Below are 25,428 nucleotides of genomic sequence, written 5' to 3'. Positions count from 1 at the left end.
GAAATCTCTTTTTTATCCACCTAACTCTCCCTAACAGTCATCATACTCTCCGAAAATTTTCCAAAAACATTCCAGACTTAGCATGATGTATTCCATTTCACACAATCACCTGTTGCATTTGTATGAAAGTCATCAAAACAATAGACATGGCATGCGCATTGGAAGTCATCAGTAATGATAACACTTATCAATGAATGATTGTGTCATTGACTGTCATCTCACAGCGAAATTTACAACATGTTCATTCATGAAAAGAAAAATAAATGTTTAACAGTTTTGCCTTAACATTCCATTCTATCGGTCGGAAAAAGATGGATACTCTTCACCATACTGAACCTTAAAAAAATTATAAAAAGTATAAGACAAGGTTTTAAAAAATACCGAAAACTTGTGTACAGATTCTAGTAAAAATTTTGAATTTTTTTGTAAAAATATTAAGAGTTTAAGAATTTCACGTGGAAGTTACAAAACATATTGAATAGTTATTTGAGGTTAAATTGAGTGTGTTTATAATAAATGTGTCACCTACACAAAATATATCCATGATTATTCAGTGAAAAAGAGTAAATTAATTAAATTATCTGCATGATTTGAATTAATGGCCTTAAAATTGTCTCTAATGTGAATCTAATCTGACAAATATTTATTGATAAAGTCCACAACAAAAAAATATTGAGGATGTGAAAAGAAAGATACTGTAATCTATTAAAAATATCTTTTTCTACTTCAACTAAATCACCATCAAACAAAACAAAAAAAGGTTTATCATAAATAGGTAGGATTGAGTATGAATGTGTGATTAAGAAGCTGTAGAAAACTAAATTAAACTTTTGTCATTGAAATTTAATCGGTTTTTAAATCCTCATCACAAAAAAGAAACTTTTTATATTGAAAGTTTGTTTTTATCCTGACATTGAAACCTGTCAGAATTGTTTCAGGTTTTGTAAAGGATTATTGGAAGGGGATGACGACATAAACTTAAATGTTCAGCATTTTTTCATGTTTTATTTTGAAAATTCGAATTTTTATGATTGATTTTTTTAAAAATGTACAGAAATGCTGTTGGAATTGACAGAATAATCTTCCTTCATCCTCTTATCTTGTCATGTTTATCTTCGGTTGCTTTCTTCTGTGTTTGTTATTATTATTGAGTCAGACCAAGAAATTCAATACCCTTGATTCCTATAAAACCAATCAAAATTATTGAAAGTATATTATTTCGAGGATGAGTCTCTGTAAGTATCTTGCTCAAACATCAAACACTTCAGATTCCTTTGATCATTATTATTATCATTTTAACACGTTTCAGTTCATTTGCTGAAGATTCCTCAGGGTTCATTAAAGACAGAGTGTTTATTGGTGCATGATATTGACAGGTTGTTTCATTTTAGACACAAAATCATTATACATATTTCAATAGATACCTTAGCATTTTTTAGAAGTCATAATTCTCATTAAATCGAATGACCAGTTTTGTTAAATCACCTAATAGGCGGTCCATAAGATTTCCAAAAATCTCAGATGAGATTATACATATTCTCGAGATCGACACCAAGACTATGTCTATTTATGAATTTCCCGAAATCTACATCTTGATGCCGGTACAGGGAAATTTTGGTCCTGCAGTCAAGAATCCTTAGTTATTCATTCTCAAATATTTTCTCTAGATAAAGCTTATTATTGCGTAATGTTACAAGCGAATAGCTTCAAGTTTTGCGATAAAAATTCAATTCCAATATAAAACACTTCAAAATCCCCTTAAAACTTTTATCGGGGATCTCATTCATCAACATTCTTTCTTCTTTCTACTTTCACTCAATGGCACCCAAAAATAACCCCTTGATAGTTTGAAAAAGTTGACACTATTTGTTGAAAATGTACAAAAGTACTCTTTTATCAGATGAAATGTCTAGTCAAGTTGAAAAAAACGTATCATGTTACTTAAATCTCTTGATGACTCAACAACTTTTGCTTTGTCCACAAACACTCACACACACGCACTCAATTTTATTTTCGAGAATAAAAGAGACATAAAATTCTCAATTTGTAGTTTCGCTTTTCAACAAATCATTCAACAGCTGTTGATAATTGATAGCTGTCTATGATAGAATTAACAGCTGGCTGTCAACATTTTTATACAGGGCTGTCTTGACCACCGCCAATGTCTATTAATTTGCGAACTTCCAATGTCATAAATTTTTTGAATGCCTTTTTAATGGATTTTTCATGCTAATTGACAGCATAAACATTTACAATGAATTTTTAATGGTCCAAAAATAATTTTTTTTGATACTTGTTGATGAAAATAGAAAAAAAAATAGAATTTAGTGTGTAAAAGTTTTTCCGATTAATATTTAATGGTAATTTACTCTAAGGTCATCAGTGCTTCTACACCAACAACACATGCCATATCATTATACCTTTCATATTTAATGAAATAATTTTATTATACAAAAAATTATTTGGTCCCTTTAATAAATTATACAACGACTTAACAGCTCACAAATAAATAAAAGTCTACGAGGAAATGTCACCGCATGAAGGTTAATTTAGTCTCAAAATAATTATTAATGGTCAGGATAGGCCATAGAAATTATCATATTTTATTAGCTTTAATAAAAGGCATTAATGTATTGCTCCGATCTGTATATATTAGAGAAGAAGAGTTTTATCTGTTTTTGGGGTTGTTACAGACATACGTTTTAATGTTATTGATTCTTAAGAGAGTCTGTGTCGAGACTAAGTTGACAGCCATTTAAAGTCTCTGATTCGTTAATGACAATTGATTCCCAAATGAATAAATAACAGGAAATGTCAATTCCATATGCTGGTCGGCCTCATTTCTTTCCCTTAAACTTTAATAAATCTACAGCAGGAAGTGTTTTCAATCAAATTTAATATTCTTTTTCATCGTTGATTATAGCCTTTTGACAGTGAAGGAAGCAATTAACACGACAAATTACTGTTCTATTCATGAAAAAAAGGCCAAATATTTCCTAGGAAAAAAACTGATGTTTTTCTTCCTTAAGAAATGTCTATAAACAAGTGAATTTTTTTGTATATGAACATCTGTTTATCATTTTACTCAACACGTCCCATGATATGTCAATTCTCTGTATTGATCAAAATCACGTTGTTTTACTGATGGGAGATAATTCGTGTTTTGTTCACATTTTCATATGAATTGTTTTTAGAGCAAATAACAGGGAGAACAAGGAGGAAGTTCATCAAGAACATCATGCACATGTCGTGCTTGATAAATTTGTTCCTAAATGCAATCAATTTTAACAAGAAGAAAATTTGAACAGGTTTTTTCTAAAAGTTGATAACGTCACTAGGTGCACTTTGTCTACATTTACCTAAAAGTCTGTCTTTTCAAGCAGGATCCTTAGCTCTTGAGTAAAATTTCATTAAAACGTCTCTTTAGTTATGCAAAAATGCGCTTATGTCAGTCAAAAGCTATCGCATTTGCTCTACATATATTCTATGTTGTCTGTGTTGATGCCACATTTTATTATGTTTCCTTTGTTACCATTAGAGCTTTTGTTATTTTTTGAAATTTCTATGTTATTTTCCAAATTTCTACATTTGCTCTATGCATTTACGAGTCATGTGTACTAATATTTTCTGATTCAAATCCCATTGAAGATGTCACATGAAATTTAAAAAAAACGAAATAACAATACATAAAAACACAAATTTCATGTGAGTAAGCTACATATATGACTTCATAACCCTTCCCTTAAAACGACATATAAAAATTACCACATATGAAAGCTTATGGCAGGACATGTCATTAATGTCTATTCGGTTGAAAAATATAGCTTGTTAGTATATTAGGATTAAATCGACTAGATTCATTTCAGTTTTATCAATAAATGTAATAAAATGAAAATTGACTGTTTGGTTTTGAAAGTTTATTGATCGGAACAGGAAATTGAACTTAAAAAATTAGCTTGATTAATGATTCAATACTAAATTCTAGTTGATTTATGCTACCTGTTGTTGATTTTGTTGACATTAGAAGGTAAAAATTTCGTGAATTATTGAAGGTTACTGATGGCATGCGTTAGCATTCAAGCAACTTTCAAGGTTGAAAATATTAAGAACTGAGTTTATGCGCATTGTTTGCTTAACCACATCAGCGTAGAAAACTGAGTTTTAAATATCAGAAAACTAAGAATTAATCTAAACAGATTTTTCATCAAAATCTAATTTCCCAGAAGAAACCTCATTATATTCTCAAATATCCTCTGAAATAGCCTCATAGAATAAAGCAATAACATTTTTCCATGAAATCTCCCGACATAATCTTCATGATAGTCTTTTTGAATTTCATTTTTGGCTAGCTGCTTGCTATTTATGCAAAAGAAGAAGTCGGAAACAACCCAAAAAGAAAAATAAGTTCTGACATTTTGTTCGCCAAGCGACAACACAAAACGCAATTAGAACGGTGATTTATCGCCGACTATTACATAAATGCCATAAATACAATTAAGATATGTATATCATAATAATAATTATTAAAATTGAAATGACACCTTTTTTGTATGTACAAGAAATAAGTCTTCGTTAATTGTCATTACAAACAAGGAATAAGGAAGTATTTGACAAAGGAAATTCTATTAATTAAGGAACGAAAAAAGTCCACATGGGAAGTTGTTCTTATTGATTTTTTGGCTTATACCAGACATGTCACAAACATAAGAATGCCATAAAAATGAGCATTTATGGATGCTTTAAATTAAGAAATTGCCTATGTATATTATGGCGGGTTTTTATGGCACAGAAAATTTGATTTTTCGATAAAACGAGTCGCATGCGGCAATGTTGGACGATGACGATAAATAACATACCTATGTGCTTTATGCATACATTTGCTGTATCAATGGCAACCAATGTATTAATGTCACTGTCATTTGAAGTAAGATTTGTATCCTCTCTCATGTTTAACGAGGAAATATGACAATTCACGCTCGTCTTCGAAGCTTTTCCGGCTTCCTTTTTACTGATAGCTTTTTTCGTTTTATTTCCATCGCGTATTATTAACATTCATTTTTCACCTCCGGTTTTTATAAAATATTATTATACATAACGCGTTGTATCATAGATTAGGCAATATACTTGTTTATATTTCCGCTACACGTCAACATCAAGGAAAGATTAAAAGTATATTAATTCAATCGACCATGGTTTGCCAAATGGTGCATGTGTTATGAACTGGAAATAATTTATTTTTCTTTATCTTCCTAGTTTTTCAACGTTCATCGAATGGAAATAGTTTATTGAGTGCAATTTCAAAATGAGTACAAGTTCAAAATGTGATGTTATACTAAACGACAAATCGCATTATGACTAATGTAGTCAAATAGCAATTTAGTAACATTCAAGGTTTTCTTTCTTGAAGCTTCCGTTCACAGGATGAATTCAGTGCCAAAAAATAAACTTATTGAAATAAATCATTAATTTCAATTTTAGTCACATAAAAAATAAAAATCCCATCGGCTCACACATCAGTTATGTATATAAAAAGCAAACTTTATACCGTATGATTTAATGACTGATTAGAGCTCGAAAAGCATAACGATAATGATGATGTTGATGATGATAAGAATATCGTTTACATTTATGCCGCACAAGTAAGTCAAGCTAAATAATAATAGAATATTAAGGAATATGAAATTGCTCCATAAACAATTCAATCAATTAATCATATTTTTAGCAAACAATGCCTCAACAGTTTTGCTCTTCTATTCATTCCACACATATTCTAGTAGAAATTGATACACTTCACTTTTTGTCTCTGTCATTAAGTTTGTGGGTTTTATTGCCTTTATTGAAGGATTCAAATTATGTTGCTGACTTTATGGTGTGAGTGTAATGTGATAACTTGAGGAATAAATATCAAATATTTTTGACTTTCACGCTAAGGGTGTGAATTCGATGATAGGAATAGAGGTAATTTAAATTAATTAGGAGACTTAATATCCATTTTTTGGCAATAAAATTATAATTGCTTATTTCTAAATTAATTTTTGGATGACTGGCTGAACTACATTACATAAAATTCGCAGACTTAGAACCGTAGTCTTAGATTTGATGACGTTTTAAATATTTTATTCTTAATTTCTGTGCAATTAGCGAATTACTCCTCCAAGTCCCCGGGCTACATCAGATTAACCAATTGCAATTCCATTTTATCTACATTTTTAACGCAATTAAAATTCCATTATCTTTCTAGCAAGCAAGACAAAGTTATATTTTATACATGTAAAATTTGGATGAATTCCAATAGATTCAATTACAGCTAACGATTTACGGTTATTACAGTTAAAGCTCAATTCATTCATATTTAACGATTGCTTTAAAAACACTTCCTATATTTCTTAGAATTATTACGATATCCAGTTATTAATTCAACAAAAAAGTTTCAAATTAGTAAAAGATAGTAGCATTGGGAAGATAGGAAATGTTAATTCAGTTCTACAAAGCGACGAGATGAAAATGTAAACGGAAATCGAGAAAGGAAAGGCAAAACTAAGTTTTTAAGATTTATTGAGAAAGTTTTCTCTTCTTTTTTTATACAAATATACACGCCAGTGTATGTTAAAATAATCACTTTGACTTCAACAATGTATGCTGATCCTAAAAACTTTTAACATACCATTCCCATTCATGATACGGTCGTGCATCTCAAATGTAGGTCATTTATCATTAAGAACTTCCCTTTTTTATCAGCTTATATAAATTCTTGTACCGTTGAAAAGAAAATTGAATGACTTTATAAAGTTTTTTCTTTCCTTCATCCTTATCATAATTTACTTTTTATAACCGATACCCTAATTAATTTATATTGACGATCAATTGTCATCAATCATTGAATGGTTTTGTTCTTGGAAAGGATTATGAAAATTATTTTAAATTTAAATCAGAGCTTAAACACAATCAACAGCTGGCAGACACATCCGTTGAGCATTCATATTTCACAATAAACAAAACCACCAAAATATCCATTAATCCTCTTAAAGTCTAAACAACTAATCTAGACAAAAATTGATGTTTCACAATAACATCTCCCCCAAATCCACCACAAAGACGAGAATCTATCTAGATACGTCTCCCCAATGTCATGCATTCACATCCAACCACTATTTCAAATAGAAAATATGCTGTAACAAGAGAGAAACATAAGATAAATTAATGATTGCGGTTCCCTCAAAAGGTCAAGTAGAAAATCGTGAAAACGAAAATGAATGAAGAAAAGTTTCTCGACCGACCCAATTTTATTTTTATTTATTTCATTTTTTTTTTCTTATTTGCTAGATGAGTGCTTGTGCTATGAGAAATAACAACTATAAAAGTGTTACAATTTCCTCTTGCCACTAACAATTTACAAAATTGAAATCGTAAAGAGATCTTTTCGTGATAAAATCCAATATTCCATTCAATCGTCATGCACGTCGAGTGTTTTCAAACTTCATTTTAAATTCAACTAGCATCTTTCGATTGCAATGAAATCTCTTTAATGTTACAGAACAGACTGTGCTTGGCTCATAAGATTTTTTTTTCTCTCTATTTTCTTTGCAACTGATTTCATTCCGCAACATTACTTGGAACACTTAAGGAAATTGTGAAGTTCAGGAAATATTGTCGCAATTTTGAGCTCCCATTTTTGTGATACTTAATATAATTTAACTTGAAATATATTTTTAAATTAAATAATTATAAACAGAAGTGTAGCTTGAATTGCTTGACGTAATAGCTCTCAGAAAAAAATGTAGAATAGCTAGAAACTACGCAAATTCCACATTATCACAAATAATTTAATCAAATATGCCCTATGTCATATTTTTAATTATGGACACAAATTTAATAATAATTGAATATTATCATAACTAAAGGCTACTAAAGCGTGAATTTATTAATGGTCTATGAAATTTACAATTGCGTGTAGATTGTATATAAATTTTTCATACAAATTATGATTGTTCTAAAAACATTAGCATACATAAAATGGAAATGCCATTTGGTATTTTGCATTTCTGTGTTGCATGCTAACTGGTGATATGGATGCATGAAAAATTATGAAAATTAAATTGGAAGATGATTAATTTAGAAAATGTTTTGCGTGCAAATTGGAATGAAAATTTAACATAAATTTTAATGTTGCAGTTATTCTAAACTAGAAATTAAATAAAAACCCATAAATAGGAAACAAGCAGTAATTCCAGCAGGGATATAGAATATAAAGCTTGTATTGAATATAAATGTCAACAAAGCGATATTTTATTGCTTTAGAGCTGCTAATGTCCAACAAAGGATGTTTTAGTCCTTAACCTAGCCTAACTTTCAACAAACAGATATACTAACTGCTCGCATGTCCGTGAATACTAAAACTTAACCACAGATCATCCAAACCTCAATCCTCATTCCTACAATGAATCATACATTAAAGTAACTGTATTAAATTTAATATAATGATTATCATCAATTTCATAAAAACAAGAAAAAATTCCAAAATCGATAATAATCAAATTAAAAAGAAATTAATGAGTGTGCATATACAAAAGGAAGAATGAAACTTATCATAAGTGAGCACACATGAACGATATATAAGAAAATTAGATTTTTACATAACTTCACTGCTATTCATTCATTGTTCTTGATCGTTGTATTGTGTGCTGATATGGAAAAGGAATAAAGAACAAAAAAAAGGAACATGCGAGAAACTTTCTATTGCCTTAAGGGCAATTGAGCGAAAACACGAGATCTTTGAATTCTAATGTTGTATGTCCTACATAACATGCTGTTGTTAAAGTGCTAAAAACGATGTATTTTTCAAGTATGTACGCATAAATAGGCATTCTCTGATTTTATAAACTTTATCCATTCTGTTTTACATTCGAGGGATGTAGTCAGAAATAATTCTAATCTGATAACGCGTTTATACTTCCTACCTCCTTAATACATCCCACTCTCAACTCATGTAAATTTCTTTTTGTTCACATCTGAACACCAACTGTGCACAGCCCGACCGTATGCAAAATCAAAGGCAACACTTTAATGGTAAACATTTGTAATTTCCATAATGTAATTGACTTAATGGAAATTATTTACTCACACAATGTGAATACATCAGCAACTAGTGTCAAGAAAAGGAGAAAAATTATGTTAAAAGGTTGTAGCATTGGATCATCGAGTATAGCTATGAAACTTTCTCTGTTTTCCCCGTACTTAACAAAAGTTTGAGTTGTTGATGATACTTTTCATACGAAAAGAGAAATAAAATGTTGAACTTTGTTAGAGTTTTTCAGTTGTTTTGATGAATTTGGCCTGTGAGGATGCGTTTTGTCTTAGAATCCTTCTGGAATCCCTTTATTAATTTTTAATTAGGGACTCAACCCATATTCCGACTTTACTCAACCATAATTCATCGCAACCTTACACAGTATCTTGAATACTATTCTTACTTCTAAACTTGGTTCAAATGGTAAAACTTTAAATGCCTCAACAACTGGATGCATTCCAAACTTGTTCTTCTGTTAGTTTTTATACTGAGCAGAAGCTAAAGTAGTTTTTTGTGTTTCAAATTTAAATAATTTTTCTTATTTTTCTTTATTTTTGTTCTGTTCAGTCCTTTGTTGTCATTTTATCCTTGCCAAAGGAAAGTATCATATCAAAATTTTGTCGGATTTGTGGTTTGTTCAAAAGTTATATGGAAATGATTAAGAGGAAAAAGGATGTGGGATAAAGTTGTATGATGTTCTCCCTCTGTTTTTGACTTTACATCATTTGTTTACAATCCGTAGGAAATGAAGATCTGTTTATGTCATGAAATAAGCATATTACCCTGAAACCATAGGTTATCATTCATCAAAGAAATTTTCAAAAAAATAAGAAAAAGTGGAACAACTCTTTTGCAGAATAAATAGAAAAGTTAATTAAATTTTGTAGGTAATGAAAAATTTTGTGATCTAAAAAGTTTTATGATTTTTCTGTAAGCTAAGAAGACGAAGTTCTGATGAAAGTTGGGGATTAGCTGAAATAATATGAAAAGTTTCAGTCAACATACTTTATGGTTCATTGAATGAAAATCTAGTCAGTAAAGAGATCAGTTTTGATGAAATATGAGTTAGTGATTAATTGATTCTGGGAAGTTACAGAGAGAATTCATAAATCTAAAAGCTTATTTTTTCTAAACTGTTCAAGCGAGTACTTGACATGATGAAAAAGTTTTTTTAGAGCAAAAAAAGTTACTCAAAGCTTTTCATTCTAATTTGAATTAATGGAAACCTCTTCTGTAAGTCCAATTCAATCAAGTTAATAGGAACTGATAGAAAATCAACAGCGAAAGACCTTTTATCCTGAATAAAAAAAACGATTACTTCAATAAATAGCTTGTTGCGGAAGTAAGTTTTTGAGTAACTGTTATTAAGACTTAAGGTTTAAATTGTAATTGTAGTTGATGCTTGATAGTTTAAGTTAGGCAATCAGGAGATTTATCCTTTGATCTCTTCACCGAAATTTATGAAATTTTGTTTGGTTTTCATGTCTATCATTCTAAATCTATTTCAATTATTAATTCCAAAAATCTACAACAATTGCTGCTGTACAAGTAAAATTTTAGGAAATTATCATTGCCTCAAAATTCTAATATTCGTACACTCAAGTACCAAAAGATTTAATTAAGTTTTACAAAATTGCTATTCTGAATGAAAAACGTATCAAAGGCACATTCAACCAAATTTTCCTCAGAATGCATAAAATCACCTGACAAGGAAAATAAATGTAGGCATCAAAAGAGCTTGTAGGAGTATAAAATTGAATAAAGTAGCTGGAAATTTTTTTTATTTATTATTAATAAAAATACTTCTCGCAATATTCATTCATAAAAGCATATTTCACTTGATAAGCTAGATTTACTTCTCTTTTATGGAAACATCATAAACGTTTGAAATATGCAACATTCAATTACGAAAGTTTCATAACATAAACGGAATATAACTAGCTTTTATGCTATCACTTTATCCAAATACACCTACACTATAAGAACTGTCTATTCAACTACAGTCAATAAGAACTGTCGAAGCGACAAAGTTTATTATCGTCGAAAATAAAAACTAGGGTAAAAACTTTTTTTTGCAATGCAAAGGATGTCCATATAACTGTAAATTGAGATGATTGAATTTCATGTTACGAAATGAGTTATTTAGTTTTTCGATGGGAATTGAAGGTATTGTGTATCATTTTATGTTAGAAATTTGCATACTAGTCACGAATGAAGCTTCGTTACTCTTGAAGCTGTTCAAAGTCCAGATGGTACTTACTACATATGCAGTTCTAATCAAAACTAAATAAAGGATAAATAAACAATTCAATTTTGAACAATTAGTCATTGAAATATTCCAATAAACAATGTCTTATTCAAAATCAAGACTTTCCTTGTAAATTCTGTCCAGATATGTATCCATAACACTGAAGCAATTTGTTCACGTTCATCGCACACTGTATTACTATGTCTCTGTTTCTATCTACTTTGCAATAAGTTGAACATTTTCATCTATGGATGGATAATAATTGAAGAACAAAGGAGATATTAGATGTAAACATGGGCCAGAGTTTGTGAACTAAAGTTTATTCAAGGTTGTGTAATTTTTAGCCTTCTTCGAATTTGTTATTCAATTTTTACAAAAAAAAATTACGTGTTTAACTTTTTTAAGGTTTTATGCATCCTTGAGATTAATGAAAATTCATTCAAAATTTTTACTTTTTCCCAACCTTTTCAAAATATAAAGAGATTCTTCGAAAGTTTATTTGCCAATTATTGATATTAAGTTCAAAAAATTAATATATACCACAAGTCGCATACAAATTGCACCCACAATCCTTCAGGATTTGATCGGAAATTACGTAACGCTACAAGCAATGGTTTTAGAAGATTATGTACCAAAATGTGTACTCAGTAAACAAAGCTTAACCCCCTACTTCCCCCTTTCCCCTTAGCGTTACGTAATTTCCAAAGATTCCCTCAACACCCACTAAGCCAGCTCAAGTTAAACAACCTCAATTTAAACTTTTCGATTCTTTAATTGAAAATACAATCCTTGACTTTTAAAATCATTATCTATTCTGTTATTATAGTCAACAATTCACAGCATCTTATTCCAATTGATGGTGCTTGAAAAGAAGCAAAAATAAAATGAAATTGAATTTGAAATAATTTAAGATAAGGAAATAAAGCAAACTTCATGTCTTCTTTTTCCTCTCTTTTTTTCTTCTTTCCTACACATTCAATCTCGACTCATGTGGGTGTTGATATCATCTCTTTAAATTGCCTACAAAACGCACACATGTTTATGTGTGCGTAAATTGAAAGGAAAACATAAAAAAGTTAATTTAAAATTTTACATTGCTGCTGCTTTAAGTGCTTCTAATTTTTAAATGGTTCGAGAAATCAATGAAATAAAAAAACGGTATAAATGTCATCATTGAACTTTATGGAGTATTTTTAACGCTCTTTATGCATGTTAAAGTGATGAACTGTACATGGTAGTGAATTTTAAGCGAAAAATACTCCTATACTCAATGAGATATATGAAGTCAGTCAGTTATGGTCGGGTAGGTGCGAAACGGATCACAAAGGAGCTTAGAAAAACTCAGTGCATGAACATGATTTGGAAAATATAGACGAATATGTGGGGTGTATAAATCATCCAATTTTTGACAAATTTTCAAATCTCACCATCCAAATAACAAGCAGATTAAATGGATGAGTTGATGTACGATTGAACTTTAGAATCAATCGATCATCAGGATTATGCAACAATAGTTACGCATGAATAGATTGAATACAACACCAGAATGTTGACGTTTGATTTAATAGAGTTGTAAATGAATTGATGCATGGCTTTGGATACAACTGGGTGAATTGATTTCCGCTTCAACGATAAGCTGAGTAATGCATAAGTAAATTGAAATTGTGTATAAGTTGATGCAGTATTATTATTACAGCAAACATTTGTTTTTACAGTCCAATACAATTGCCATTAAGACAAAATATCAATAAACTCTGAAAGCTTTCTACCAAGCCATTAAATTTAAGTTAAATCGGCCTCCAAAAAGAATGAAGAGCCATTAATCTAATGAATGAGACTGCAATAACACTTTGAAAATCTCTAAATAAAGCAATAAAAATCCTCAATATTGTGGTTAAGATAATCGTAAATCTCTTAAGTTAGTCATAATTAATGAGTAAGTTCTAATTAGGACCAAGTTGAATCCAGAAAGAGAAAATTTTCCTTCTTTTTATCTTCATTACTTCTTTATCTATTCAATCTTTCATTTTGTTCTTAATATCTTATGTAATATTCAGCAAAGAAAGTAAGTAAAAATTACTACGGGAATAAGGAATCTCATTCAGTATTAAACTGAAGGTTGTCGAGAAATTATTACGATAGAATCATTTATTGCTTAATCCAGAATCGTTCCTAATCATCAAGCATGATGAAAGTAATTTTTGGAAAAAAAGATAGAGCTTCTTTGAGAGCATACATTTGAAAAACAAAATGATTAGGAATTACAGATATTTAAGAAAAGTTCAGCTACACGCAAGCGGACAAATTAATCTCATTATTGTACATCCCCATCTACAAAATGCTTATAAAACTTTTATTCTAATCACTTCATACTAAGTATTAAACAGAAGCACAAGGAATCTCAGTTATTTAAAGGTAAGGCAAAATGTATAACGATTGACTTCAGCGTTCTTACATTTTCGCCTTAATTTTGATAAACGGCTGATGAAAGGGAGACGAAGAATATAGAAAAATGAAGGAAAATTATTAAGCTTTAAGCTCATAGAAAATGTAAATGCTTAATTAACGTTTATAATTCAAGAGCGGCGTTGAGAATGAAGAAGCTCTAACATCATAAATCTTAGTAAGATGCTTGGAAAAATCCCAACATTGAAAGCACTTAAGCACTTTAAAATTCATCGAGTAGAATCACGATTTTTATTATGTAATATGTATATGAGCATGGGGGAGAAATAATCATGTAAATGGTGGAAAAAAATGACTTTAATATTTCTCTTTTTGCTTTCATTTTCGTACAAGCTGTAATTCTTTGACTTACATTAAATTTATGAGCGTTAAATTTAATCAATTTTTTATTTCAAAAGAAACTCACAAGCCAGCTACAAATTTCGATTATTTATTGCCATGGGCAAAATGAAAATTTTTTGACGCAATTTTATTTTTTTTATTGAATGAATGGGGCTTTTATGTGCTCACAATATATGATGACTTATATTGATAATTTGATACATTTATGAAATTTTTTTGACTATTTTTTTTAAGGTCTTGTGTCAAGTTGAAGGTTAAGGAATGGAGCAATTTTTCCTCATATCATGAAAGACGAGACATTTTCATTAAAATTTGTTGAGTCAAGTAATTCTGAAGAATTTGTTACTGAGATTCAGAGTCTGCCATATTTCATGAATTATGAACGCAATGGGAATTCAGAAGTTTATTTATAAGAAGAATTTGTGAGTACAAATTGAATATCTGACTTGAATGATGTCGCTTTTTTGACATAGATTATGAAATATTTAGTGACATTCATGTAAGCTTAGGGAGTGTTGTGGTTTGTCATTTTAAAAAACTCTATGCAGACTAAAATAAAAATGCAAATTCCCTTTCCAAATTATTCATAATTCAATTATTATATCAACCCAAAATCATGCAAAATAATACTCTTCACACTTTTCAGTTCATACGATACTTTATTTCTTTTCTCAGACCCAAAATTTCATTATTGCCAATTTTGAACAGCAAAATTGATAGCCCAACCCACACTCGAAATCTAATAAATCAATTAACTCAAATTCAGCTCTACATTGCCTTCATTTGCATATTATCCAACAACAAAAATGCGCTTCATAACAATAAATGACAATCAATTTTCTTTCCAAAAACAAGAGAAAAAGAAACAAAAAATCTTTATTGGATGTACAAAAATTTTGATACAAGGAGTCAAGAAGAAGTTTTGCGGAATATCATTATCGATAAAATAATAGCAATAAGAATAATAATATCATCAGCGATGGATTAGAAATGAGATAGAAGATTTCCATCAGCATTGTATCTTTTTATTATCACTTTCCTCTTTTCTCTACATCATCTTTATGTCTGCAATAAGCATTGCCTTCGGATCTTTTAATAAAATATGACGCGACAATAATAGAGAGGAGGAATAATAAGATATGACATTTTTATGATGTAAAAGATAATTTTAACAACAAGTTGAAAAATAAAATAAATCTATTTAAGATTAAGTCACCCCCTTTTGTGTCTCATAAGAGGTCACAGTCTAATGACATTAATGTTCCTTGAAGTTGATTGAAGCAGTTAGAATCAATGATTTATGAAGGGTAAGTGATTACGTAACGTCTAAAGATTTCAAACTCAATTGCTTCTCGAAACTTCAAAAATCCAAATCATTTGCAGACATAATTTCCAAATAACCCCTAATCGTCATTAAATAAGAAAACTTTTCATGATCCACCAAATGTACTTTTAAGTACGTTAGATCTTTAGATGTTTATGTCATGTAAACATCGGATAAAAAGGCACGAAAAATCATAAATCTTGTTTTCCTCTTTGTACTGGCTGATCAAAAACGAATAAGAGAATCCAAACAAGTCAATTTATTTAAAAAGAATTAAAATGACATAAATTTGGTTTCGGTTCCCCAAAGCATCAACAAATGACGAGGTCACATTTTTTTATACTCTTTCCATAGAATATTGACATAACAGACGATGATGATAAGCTACTTCTCTTTTAAACACAAATAAAATGATCCGAAAAATATGAGTGATGGATGGAGTATCGATTAGTGATGTCTATTTGTCTATATTCTTCAAGATCCTTGCAACAACTGATTATGAACATTACTTATGAATAACTCTCATTCGATTTATTTTTTTACGTAAAAATCTTATTTTGTATTTGGATGAGGCATAAAATGGGAATAAGAAATAAGAAGAGGAAGAGAATCATTCAATGCAGCTTGATTGGATTGGGAATAATCGAAATTAGATTTATAGATTAAGTTTGTTAATCGAAAATATTAAGAAAATTCACGAACATTCTTCTTAATTAAATCGGGCTTCTTCCGAGAGACTCAATTCAATATTTTTAAAAGGAAAGAATCTGTACATTCTTCAACTCAATTAAAACTAAGAACAAAAGCTATGGCTTAATTTTCCACAGAATTAACAAAATACCTCTAATTCACCAAAGAAAGCCCAGCCAATTCCGACAAAGTCATGCTAAATTTCAAGCTTATCCACAAATCCATGGTATTTTCATCAACACCACAGCATTACCAAGTCTACCACAAAATTAATATGATTTTTCTTTAGTCCAACTAAACTGGAATTATGACTGTTTTGGAGGAAATGAGCCTCAAGCTTAATACCACATAAATTCATTCCTTTTTTTCGTTCTTTCTACCCACTATGTTTTCGTCTTTACAAAACAACAAACAGACATGAAACTTAGTTTCTCAAGTTGAGTTTTTAGCGATATATTTTGTTTGTGATTTACTAAGGAATTAAAGTCCCTTCCTATCCTATTTTCGGTTCAATTCTCAATCTCATGAGATTTCTTATTAGATTTTCAATTTATTTTCTTTGATGATTAAAAACCACAAATATTGGAATTTAAAAAGCCTTCACGCATCTTATAGTTCAGACAGTAAAAGATGGGATGTTCAAGATTTTGAAGATATATGTTTTGGGTTAATGAATTTGATTAGATCTTCTTTTTAGCACGTTTTATTTTTAGTTCAATTCACCTTTTTTCGGGACAATTTAGTTCAAAGCTTTCAAGTTTACCCAACAACGCGCTACAATTTAACAATAATCGACTATTACTACTCAATTTAACCATATGCATACCAAATAAGTTTATTTTTAAGTTCATCCTAAGATAACTAAGCCATTGCTGCAACCATAATAACGAAATTCCATTAATAGTAGCTTAAAGCTGTTTGTATAGATCTATATTTACTCTGTATGTGAAAGCCCAATTTTTTTTACAATGATGAATACCACAGCATTATCGGATTTTATTCTGATACACTGAAATTGGGTCTTACCAAACCACCATAATTCCATCGAATTCAATTATCATTTGTGCTTGTGAATTTTTTCTGCTTTTTTTCCTTTCTCGACTGTATTCGAATTTTCTAACATCGATGCCAAAACCTACACTCATGTGCTTTTACTAAAGGAATCATTTTTTTTTTGGAAAAAGAGAGAAAAATTATAGCTTTTAATACCACTTTAGTGAAATTGCTCTAGTTTCTTTTTATCCTCTGTTTCGTAAATACATTTTGACTGGGGGTGCGTTGCTCTTATCAAAATGGATTTTTTGACACAGACTGTTACAAAACTAATGAAGCAGATATTTTATTGGTGTACCTGGGGATTGTCAGTTAATTTGAAAATTTTGATATGCAAATATGATGATGTCATGTGGAAATTAAATTAAAAAGTTAAAGTTAGCTAATGAAATGTAAAATTTGTAGTCAAACAGTTTCAATATTGTGCTGAATATTCAAATTTTCATCAAATAACTTAAGTATCATTGACAGTAATCTTGTCTAATGCTTAAATATTATTTCAGAATCTTTATCATAATCTTAAGATCCTGCATTTAACACCCCCATTTGCTCCATTGCTCTACTACAATAATAAACAATCCTAATTTAATGAATGTAGGTTTATAACACGAGCAGAAATTTACTTATTTCTAATTAAAATATGTTTTTGTATTTAAAAATAATTCATTCGAACTGAATTTCTTTATGTACTCTAATATAATTAGACACTTGTTTTTTCAAGCATCTAATTTGTTCGTTCATCAAAAATTAATTCAGATATTTTTGTATAAATATTTCAGTATTTTCCTCGGTCTGCAAAATAAAATCCTCTCTTCAAAATGAATCTTTAATGTCAGAAATTTAAGCATAAATACGAGCAGCATAAAGAATAAATGAATTCTTTTGAAAATTCAATAAAGCAAAGATTTTTCATTTTAATGAAAAAAATTCAGATGCAATTCGATGAAAAATAAATTGCTGTGCAGCTACAGCCATTCTTTATGCAAACTTCATAAAAAATAAACTTCCTGCAAAATACTCAAACTCAAATTCCTTAATTTCCTCAACTTCAATTTGAATCTCAGTTTGCTCTAGATTCCAAATTTATTTATCATTTTATGAAAAAGTCACCCCCGTCGAATTTAATTTTTTTCTCATTTAAAATTATTTTGCTAACCTTTTTGTTGCCATTATAATAATAATTTGCATTTTTTTCTTCCTTAACGGGATACGGGGCTGTTTATTTATGACGTCTAGGAGTGTATTCAAAATTATTTCGTACTAGAAAATCAATTTCCATGGGTATGAGTCAGAAATGGCTTGATTTATTTGAAAATACCATGTTGTCCTACCCTCGAAAGAACCCCTGATCGGGGAAAATTCAATGAAATCTTAACTACTCTCACTTCCAAAAGACGTCACCCATCATTTCAAGAATATCCAACACAGAAGATTGGCATCTGTACGAGGAAAACATAAATAGAGTTCAAGTATCTCCCATCAAAAAAAGACGAGTTTTACTCACTTTAACTTTTTTTTACATTTTCTTTTTATTGAATGGAAATGAAGTGTAATAAAAAAATTTCTGCCCAAGAGGCAATTTCGTGATCTAAAGGGAAAATTTAGCGGAAAAAAGCCTTCTCCTTCAAATGAAATATGAAAAAATTAAAGTAATGAAACTCATAATAAGGGTCATGAGTCACAAATTGCAATAAAATGAAAATTGTTGGGTTAATGTATAAAATTAAGATCATAATTTCTGTCTTCTATATCACCTCGTTTATTATTCAACATAATTTTTATTTTTTTGTTGGACAAACTCCAGGGAGAGAGGATTATGAGGTTTTGTTCCTGGGGTGTTCATTAAACTCATTTTTTAGGAGAATTTTTTATGAATTATTTTAATTGAGTTTATAAAATGTTCAGCTCAGGTGATGTAAAAAATGTAAATTTAGGTTAAAATTGGGATTTTTGTAATTTTAATAAAAGTTGTAATTGAAAATTATTAAACGAAAGTAAGGTAATTAATTTGCGACTTCAAATGTTGATATTGAAAAAAAGAACATCCAGAAAATTGCAGAAATTAATTTTCTACATTCGCAAATTGGTTTTAATTTTGATTTGTAAACTTTTGCAGAATTTAAATGAATTGAAATTGGTTGATTAATATCCATCGTAATAAGCAAAAATACCCAAGGGCATTCATTGCCAAATTAGTTGTTTGCTGAAAGCAAATATGTAACTTTGAAATTAAATATGTATTTACAGTTTCATAATCAAAATTCTGATTAAAATTGAAATTAAATTATCACAAGGCCAATATTCAGTATCATTATTATGTATTTATTAAAGGCACATAACATAAATATAAGTTATTTTAAAAATTTGTTTTATTCCTTATAGAATTTTTCATTAAACTTGAAAAAATTCTTTCCATGTTAAATTCCGCAGTAAATTCTCAAAGGATAGCTATCGTAGTAAAACTTTTGCGTCACTAAATATTGTATTAAGTACCAAAAGAATATCCAAAAATAAATCACAACATTTTATTAAAAAAAATTCCATAAATGAAAAATCTTTCATAAAATTTTCATTAAATTCTCAAAAGCCTCACAAAAAATATTTCTACTAGATATTCAAAAAGTTTTTCTTTACAACAAAAGGCCGAACCTTTGAAGTTGAGAGCAATAACTTTTGATAATGTATTATTTAAACAGATAAGAAAGGAAATAAGGATTTACACTCGAGACTAATTCATAAATTTATTAATTTTAATTATGATCAAAATGTGTTCTTATAACATTGTTAATAACAATCATTAAACTTTCTCTTCCTTTTTTAATTTTATTTATCCAACGCGGCAATATTTGTTTGATCATCTTCTCATTGTAATTGAATCCTTCAATATCATTAGAATGAAATGAGAAAGGATTCAATTTGGAAACTTTAAGCGCATTTTTCGCTAGCTTTTTTGTTCAACTTTAACTCCTATTTTCTTCAGTCCGCTTTATGCACAATTTATTCATATTTCTACTGTAATAAACCAGTTAAATGCCTTCACATATATCAGCTATGACCTCATTACCCTTAATTATAAACTCATTTTACTCATCTCCCTAACTAAATTAAATCATCTTTTGCAAATTACTCTCAGCCATAACTGCATTGTTATCAATTCATTCACTTCCACTTAGACATCGTGTCACCTAATCTAATCGCATCATATAATCTGAATAATAAAGCGAAATTTCTCATGCAGAAAATTCCGCTCAAAGGAAATGTACACAAAAAAATAAAAAGGAAATACTTGAAAGTTTTCTTTGATACAAAAGCCGCCCAGTCTTTTGTTAGTACATACTTTTCTCATTTTTTGTTAATTCATCCCTTTACGCTCTTTTCATCTTTATATCACCAACACGCCTTTCCATAAAAAAACCACTCAATATTTTTATCATCTACTCTTACTTTACATCCTTACAACTTTAGTGATTTTTATGATGATAATGAAAAGAGAAAGACACAGGCAAATTAATCATTTAATGACTCGTGACGCTAGTTTTTTTTCTGTAATCAATTAATTATAATTTCGGCTGAGAGATCACAGGGAGCTGTAATTTTTGACGATAATGAATATTACGAGAATTTTGTGTGGTGTCTTATTAGCTACTTTTGCATAAAATTTTGAACTTTGCTAATTATAATTATAGCAGCCGCAAAACTTTCTGAAAATTTTCAAGTTGATAACATTTTTGCTTTGTGTGGGAATTTAGAAACTTTTAAGACAGTTTAGTATCAAATGAAAATTTAATTAGAGTTTTGATGTGATAATGGAAAATGAGATAGAAATTTTTAAATGAGATCAAGTTCTCATTTAAGAAATATCAAGTGGTTTGTGAATAATGTTTGTACAAACACGTACGTGATGCTCTCATTGCTCTTATACATTAAAATTCTAGTAAAAATGTGTAGGATGAAGGAGAATTGTGGAAAAACTAGAAAATTGTAAAACTTAAAGGACTTTTCAAGCACCTAGTCTGTATTCAGTCTATACAATTTCTCTTGTTTTGTTAATCCTCCTCTTCAGGTCTGTCTAAAGTCCATGAAATCTCAACAAACAGATTCCTTTAATTCATGTCAACAACACCACACCAAATCCAAATTAATTTTCTATCCAAATATGCTAGAGAACAACAAAAGACGAAGAAATGTGAAAACTTGCTGAATAATTCCTCATAAAATAAAATATTTTCTACATCTTATTATTACACTCACAAAAGTGTCATATAATCTGAATAGTGACATGTGTATCTAATACTAAACATTCCTTTTTCTCTTTTACAAACATATATTTTCAGGCTTTAATCTCTATATTTCATCATTATTATCCGAAGAAGAAAATTTCTACAAATTAATGTCTTTAAGCATTTCGCACAACTGCTACAAACTCCTACTCATGCTGTTCCAACTCAACATTTTGTGAATTTATTGTGGCTCAATTATCAAAACAGCAACTTAACTAAAACAACATAATGATTGTGTATACGTAGATATATATGTGAATTGCTGTTAGATTATGAGATAAAGAGAAAAAGTTTTTTATCCATGAAAAATTACCCATTCAGATACAAATTCCAACTAATGCCTAATATAATTAATTTTGGAAATAAATAGCTATTGTGACAAAAACTTGCTACGCATATATAATCGTACATTTTTAGACACACGAGTGAAAGAAAAAAAAATTCTTTATAAAGCAAAAACAAAATTCAGGCAGACATGTATCCATCGTGTGCGAATTTAACCGATCCGCATGAGTTCAGCATATGTGATCCGACCAGAAATGAGACGGAGCCCGAGCCAATATTTGATGAGGATTTAGAGAAAATAGTGTCAATGACAGTTTTTGTATTATTTGGTATAATATTCGTTGTTGGTTTAATAGGAAATGCTCTAGTGGTTATCGGTAAGTATTCGATGACAACAACAATCATGATTTTAATTGAATAAGCATCGCAGGGAGTAAATAGCTTGGTTGAAAGAGGCGTAAAATGTTTGTGTGAAATTGGTGGAAAATTTTCTGTTATTTTCCATGGGAATATTTCATGCTTCATTTAATTCATCAGAGATGAAAGCGGGGGATTGTTTAAATGTTATGGAATGTTTAAGATTTAGCATTTTGCAGGCTTAATTTCTTGGTAGTCTAATGAATGAACACTTGCTTGATTTTTCAAAAATTATCATAAATCTATAAATGTTACGTAATATCCAATAGATCACAAAACATATTAATGTCTAGTAAATAGAATTATTGACAACTTAAAACCCACACTGAAATTTTTCGCATGACATTTTGAGATATAACACTTGAATGATTAAATATCAGACTAATTACAATGTACTGGTTTAAGGATAATTCTAGACTATTTATGTAGAGCAGACATTATGTGGGTGTATTAATGATTTCACATCCAACCGAGTAATTTTCCCCCTGACGAACCAATTTCATTATTAATTTTTATGCCAATAATGAAAAAAAAAATAATTAATTACTATATTTTATCCACAGTGGTTGCGTTCAATCCATTAATGAGATCAACGACGAACATTTTAATAATCAATTTAGCAATTTCGGATTTAATGTTTGTAATTATGTGTATACCTTTCACGGCTAGTGATTATATTTTAACAAATTGGTAAGTATGTCTTTCCTCATCATTACGTAAAGTACTATAAAAAACACCAGATTCGAGTGCTGTGGTCATTTTAATAAAATATGAAATTTTAATTATCAATAAAAGATGATTAATTGCTATGCGCTGTTGCTGAATTATTTATATATTTAACGTTCTTCAAACTCAAAATGCTGTTCAATTTTTCAAGCGACATAAAAAATTTTACCCGCAGTAAAAAAAATACATCGTTTTATAGACACCAGCAAGCTTTTTTTATGCGAAAGATTTTGTCCATAAAAATTCTTCCTCTCGATTTTTATTTCAATTTTCCTCATTGTGTCCATGACTTGAGTTTAAAGCTACGAACCTTTTTCTCTTTATTTATGAGTAGACGAGAATGAAAATAAAATGAAATTTAATATACATATGCAGTCATCCACATATGACGTCTGCTAACACCACTCGTTTAGTGACGATGCTTAAGCTTGTTATAAAGAAATATATGTAATTTTGTACATAACCCCTGCTACCCCCCAAATCTTTTGCATATTAAATGCAAAAATCCCCCCTTAAAATCGTAAACTTTTTTCAGATGTAGTAAAATGCTTGAAACGTAAATTTAATGTCTATATCAAAATTGATGAAAAAGTTTTCTTCTTTATCTGATAGAAATGAAGTAAAGCTCCTCAATTCTCCCATACAAAAGCATTCACATATACTTCTTTTTTTGTTTTTCTTTATTTCTGTTTATTTAACTGCTGCGTGTCATTTTCATAGCTTTCATTTCTTTCTCGTTTCCCTTGATGATGTCGAAACTTTTATATGAAATGTATTCATATAAACAGAGAGATGTGTAATGTATCTCATCATCTATTTCAAATGGATATACACTTATTTTATGGAGAGTTTGAGGGGGGATAAAACTTGGATATGGAGAAAAATAGGAATTTTCTGAGAATTTGTCAGGATGAAATTGAAAAAGTTTGTACATTCTCAAAACAATGTGAATTTTGGTAAGGATCAACGACCTTTTTTTGATCTTATCTACGAGCCTGATTTTATTTTCTATTCTATTGGTAGAATAGACATTATTTTCAAGGAATTTCTAGACTTTGACATGTTATGGTCTATAAAAAAATGTTGCCCATATCAAATTATTCAACCTAGCTATACCCCCTGCCCCGATTCAAATTTTAATGAAAACTCCTACAGAGCACCTCTAACAAAAAAAGTGTAAATTTTTACTAAGGCAATCAAGAAAATTTAACACAACTTAATTGTTTTTCACTCTACAGCATCACAACATACAGTCAGAAATCTCAGGAGAAATAAAAATATATCTACCGACATCAAAACTTTTCATCCATATGAACTAGATCATGACGAAATGAATGAAAATCGAGATTAAATTCATCCACCCCCAAATAACACCTCACTTTATATTCTATTCTATTAAACTTTATGAGCTCATTTCCCCTCTGTCTTTTGTGTAGGAAAAAAGTTTAATTGTGTCATAGAAAAAAATTAATTTCATAATGAAGAATGTCACAGTAATGGTGTGAAAACATTAAATTAATATTCAGAATGTTCACTCACTTATTATTATTTTCATTACAGGCTTTTTGGGGATCTATGGTGTAAATGTGTACAATACATGATTGTAGTCACGTGTCTTGGTAGCGTCTACACACTAGTTCTTATGTCATTAGACAGGTTTCTTGCTGTCGTTCATCCTATTTCGAGCATGTCGATACGAACGGAAAAAAATGCCTTAATGTAAGTTGATGTAAATTATGTTAAATTATTTTATTCTCTCGTTATGAGAAGTGACTTTGAATATGTTATGAGGATGGAGGATTTTGTAAGGATTTTTGGAAATAATATTCATTTAGATTTTATCTTAGTGTTTTGAGTTAACTGAAACCGGCTTTGAGATTGATCACAAATACTGCTTACAAACTGGCTGTGTATGGAACTCAAGATCAGAAAACTAAGCATGCTTTCATCAAACTTTGTTTAAAATCTTCAAATCAAAGCAATCATAATAATCTGATTCAATGCATTACTCATTTTAATCAAGAAGAATCGACTTGTAAAGTACAATGAAAAAGAAATTCCGGAAATAGCTTTCAATAAAAGGAAGTGCAAGTATTCTCCATCAATACTATGAAAAGTAAAAGAATATCCAAGAATCAAAGATACTTTCACAATTTAATCCAATTCAAGAGTTTTAAACTTTTTGTTAGAAAATTGTTTGCTTCTTCTCCGTAAAATTACTACTTACATTTTATGATGAACTTCGAAGTGGCATCAAGTTCTTTGATTATTTCTTGAAAGATTGTGCATTGTTTTTACTAACTTTTCACAACTTATCACTTTAAATAAAACTCTTTGAAATTCACATAAAACTTTTCTAGGTCAATGCATGCTTTGATTTTATTTTTCATATGAAAAGTGATGCCTGACATGCAGCAATAATGTAGATTGATCAATTCAATTTGATAATATCGATAAGGCAATCAAATGGGACTCATTCCTTGTCAAAAATCTGACGAAATTTTCCATAACATCAAACCACTTAATCATA

General features: G+C 29.5%; 1 protein-coding gene across 1 annotated transcript in view; it reads left to right on the top strand.

The window, feature by feature from the left end:
- The first annotated feature begins 293 nt into the window (after nt 1-293).
- The window catches only part of LOC139093280 (allatostatin-A receptor-like), a 32,685-nt gene continuing 7,550 nt past the window's right edge, over nt 294-25,428 (top strand). The window contains exons 1-4 of the mRNA XM_070643961.1: nt 294-775; nt 21,525-22,132; nt 22,736-22,862; nt 24,459-24,617. Of these exons, the coding sequence (XP_070500062.1) occupies nt 21,946-22,132; nt 22,736-22,862; nt 24,459-24,617 (473 nt within the window). The 5' untranslated portion in view covers nt 294-775; nt 21,525-21,945. The remainder of the gene's footprint in view (nt 776-21,524; nt 22,133-22,735; nt 22,863-24,458; nt 24,618-25,428) is intronic.

The sequence above is a fragment of the Chironomus tepperi genome, unplaced genomic scaffold (assembly GCF_022539635.2).
Source record: "Chironomus tepperi strain 1889 unplaced genomic scaffold, CSIRO-AGI_Ctep_v1 contig_335, whole genome shotgun sequence".
Taxonomy (NCBI): Eukaryota; Metazoa; Arthropoda; class Insecta; order Diptera; family Chironomidae; genus Chironomus; species Chironomus tepperi.
The sequence above is the reverse complement of the archived record's forward strand: the minus strand, read 5'-3'. Positions and strand labels throughout refer to the sequence as shown.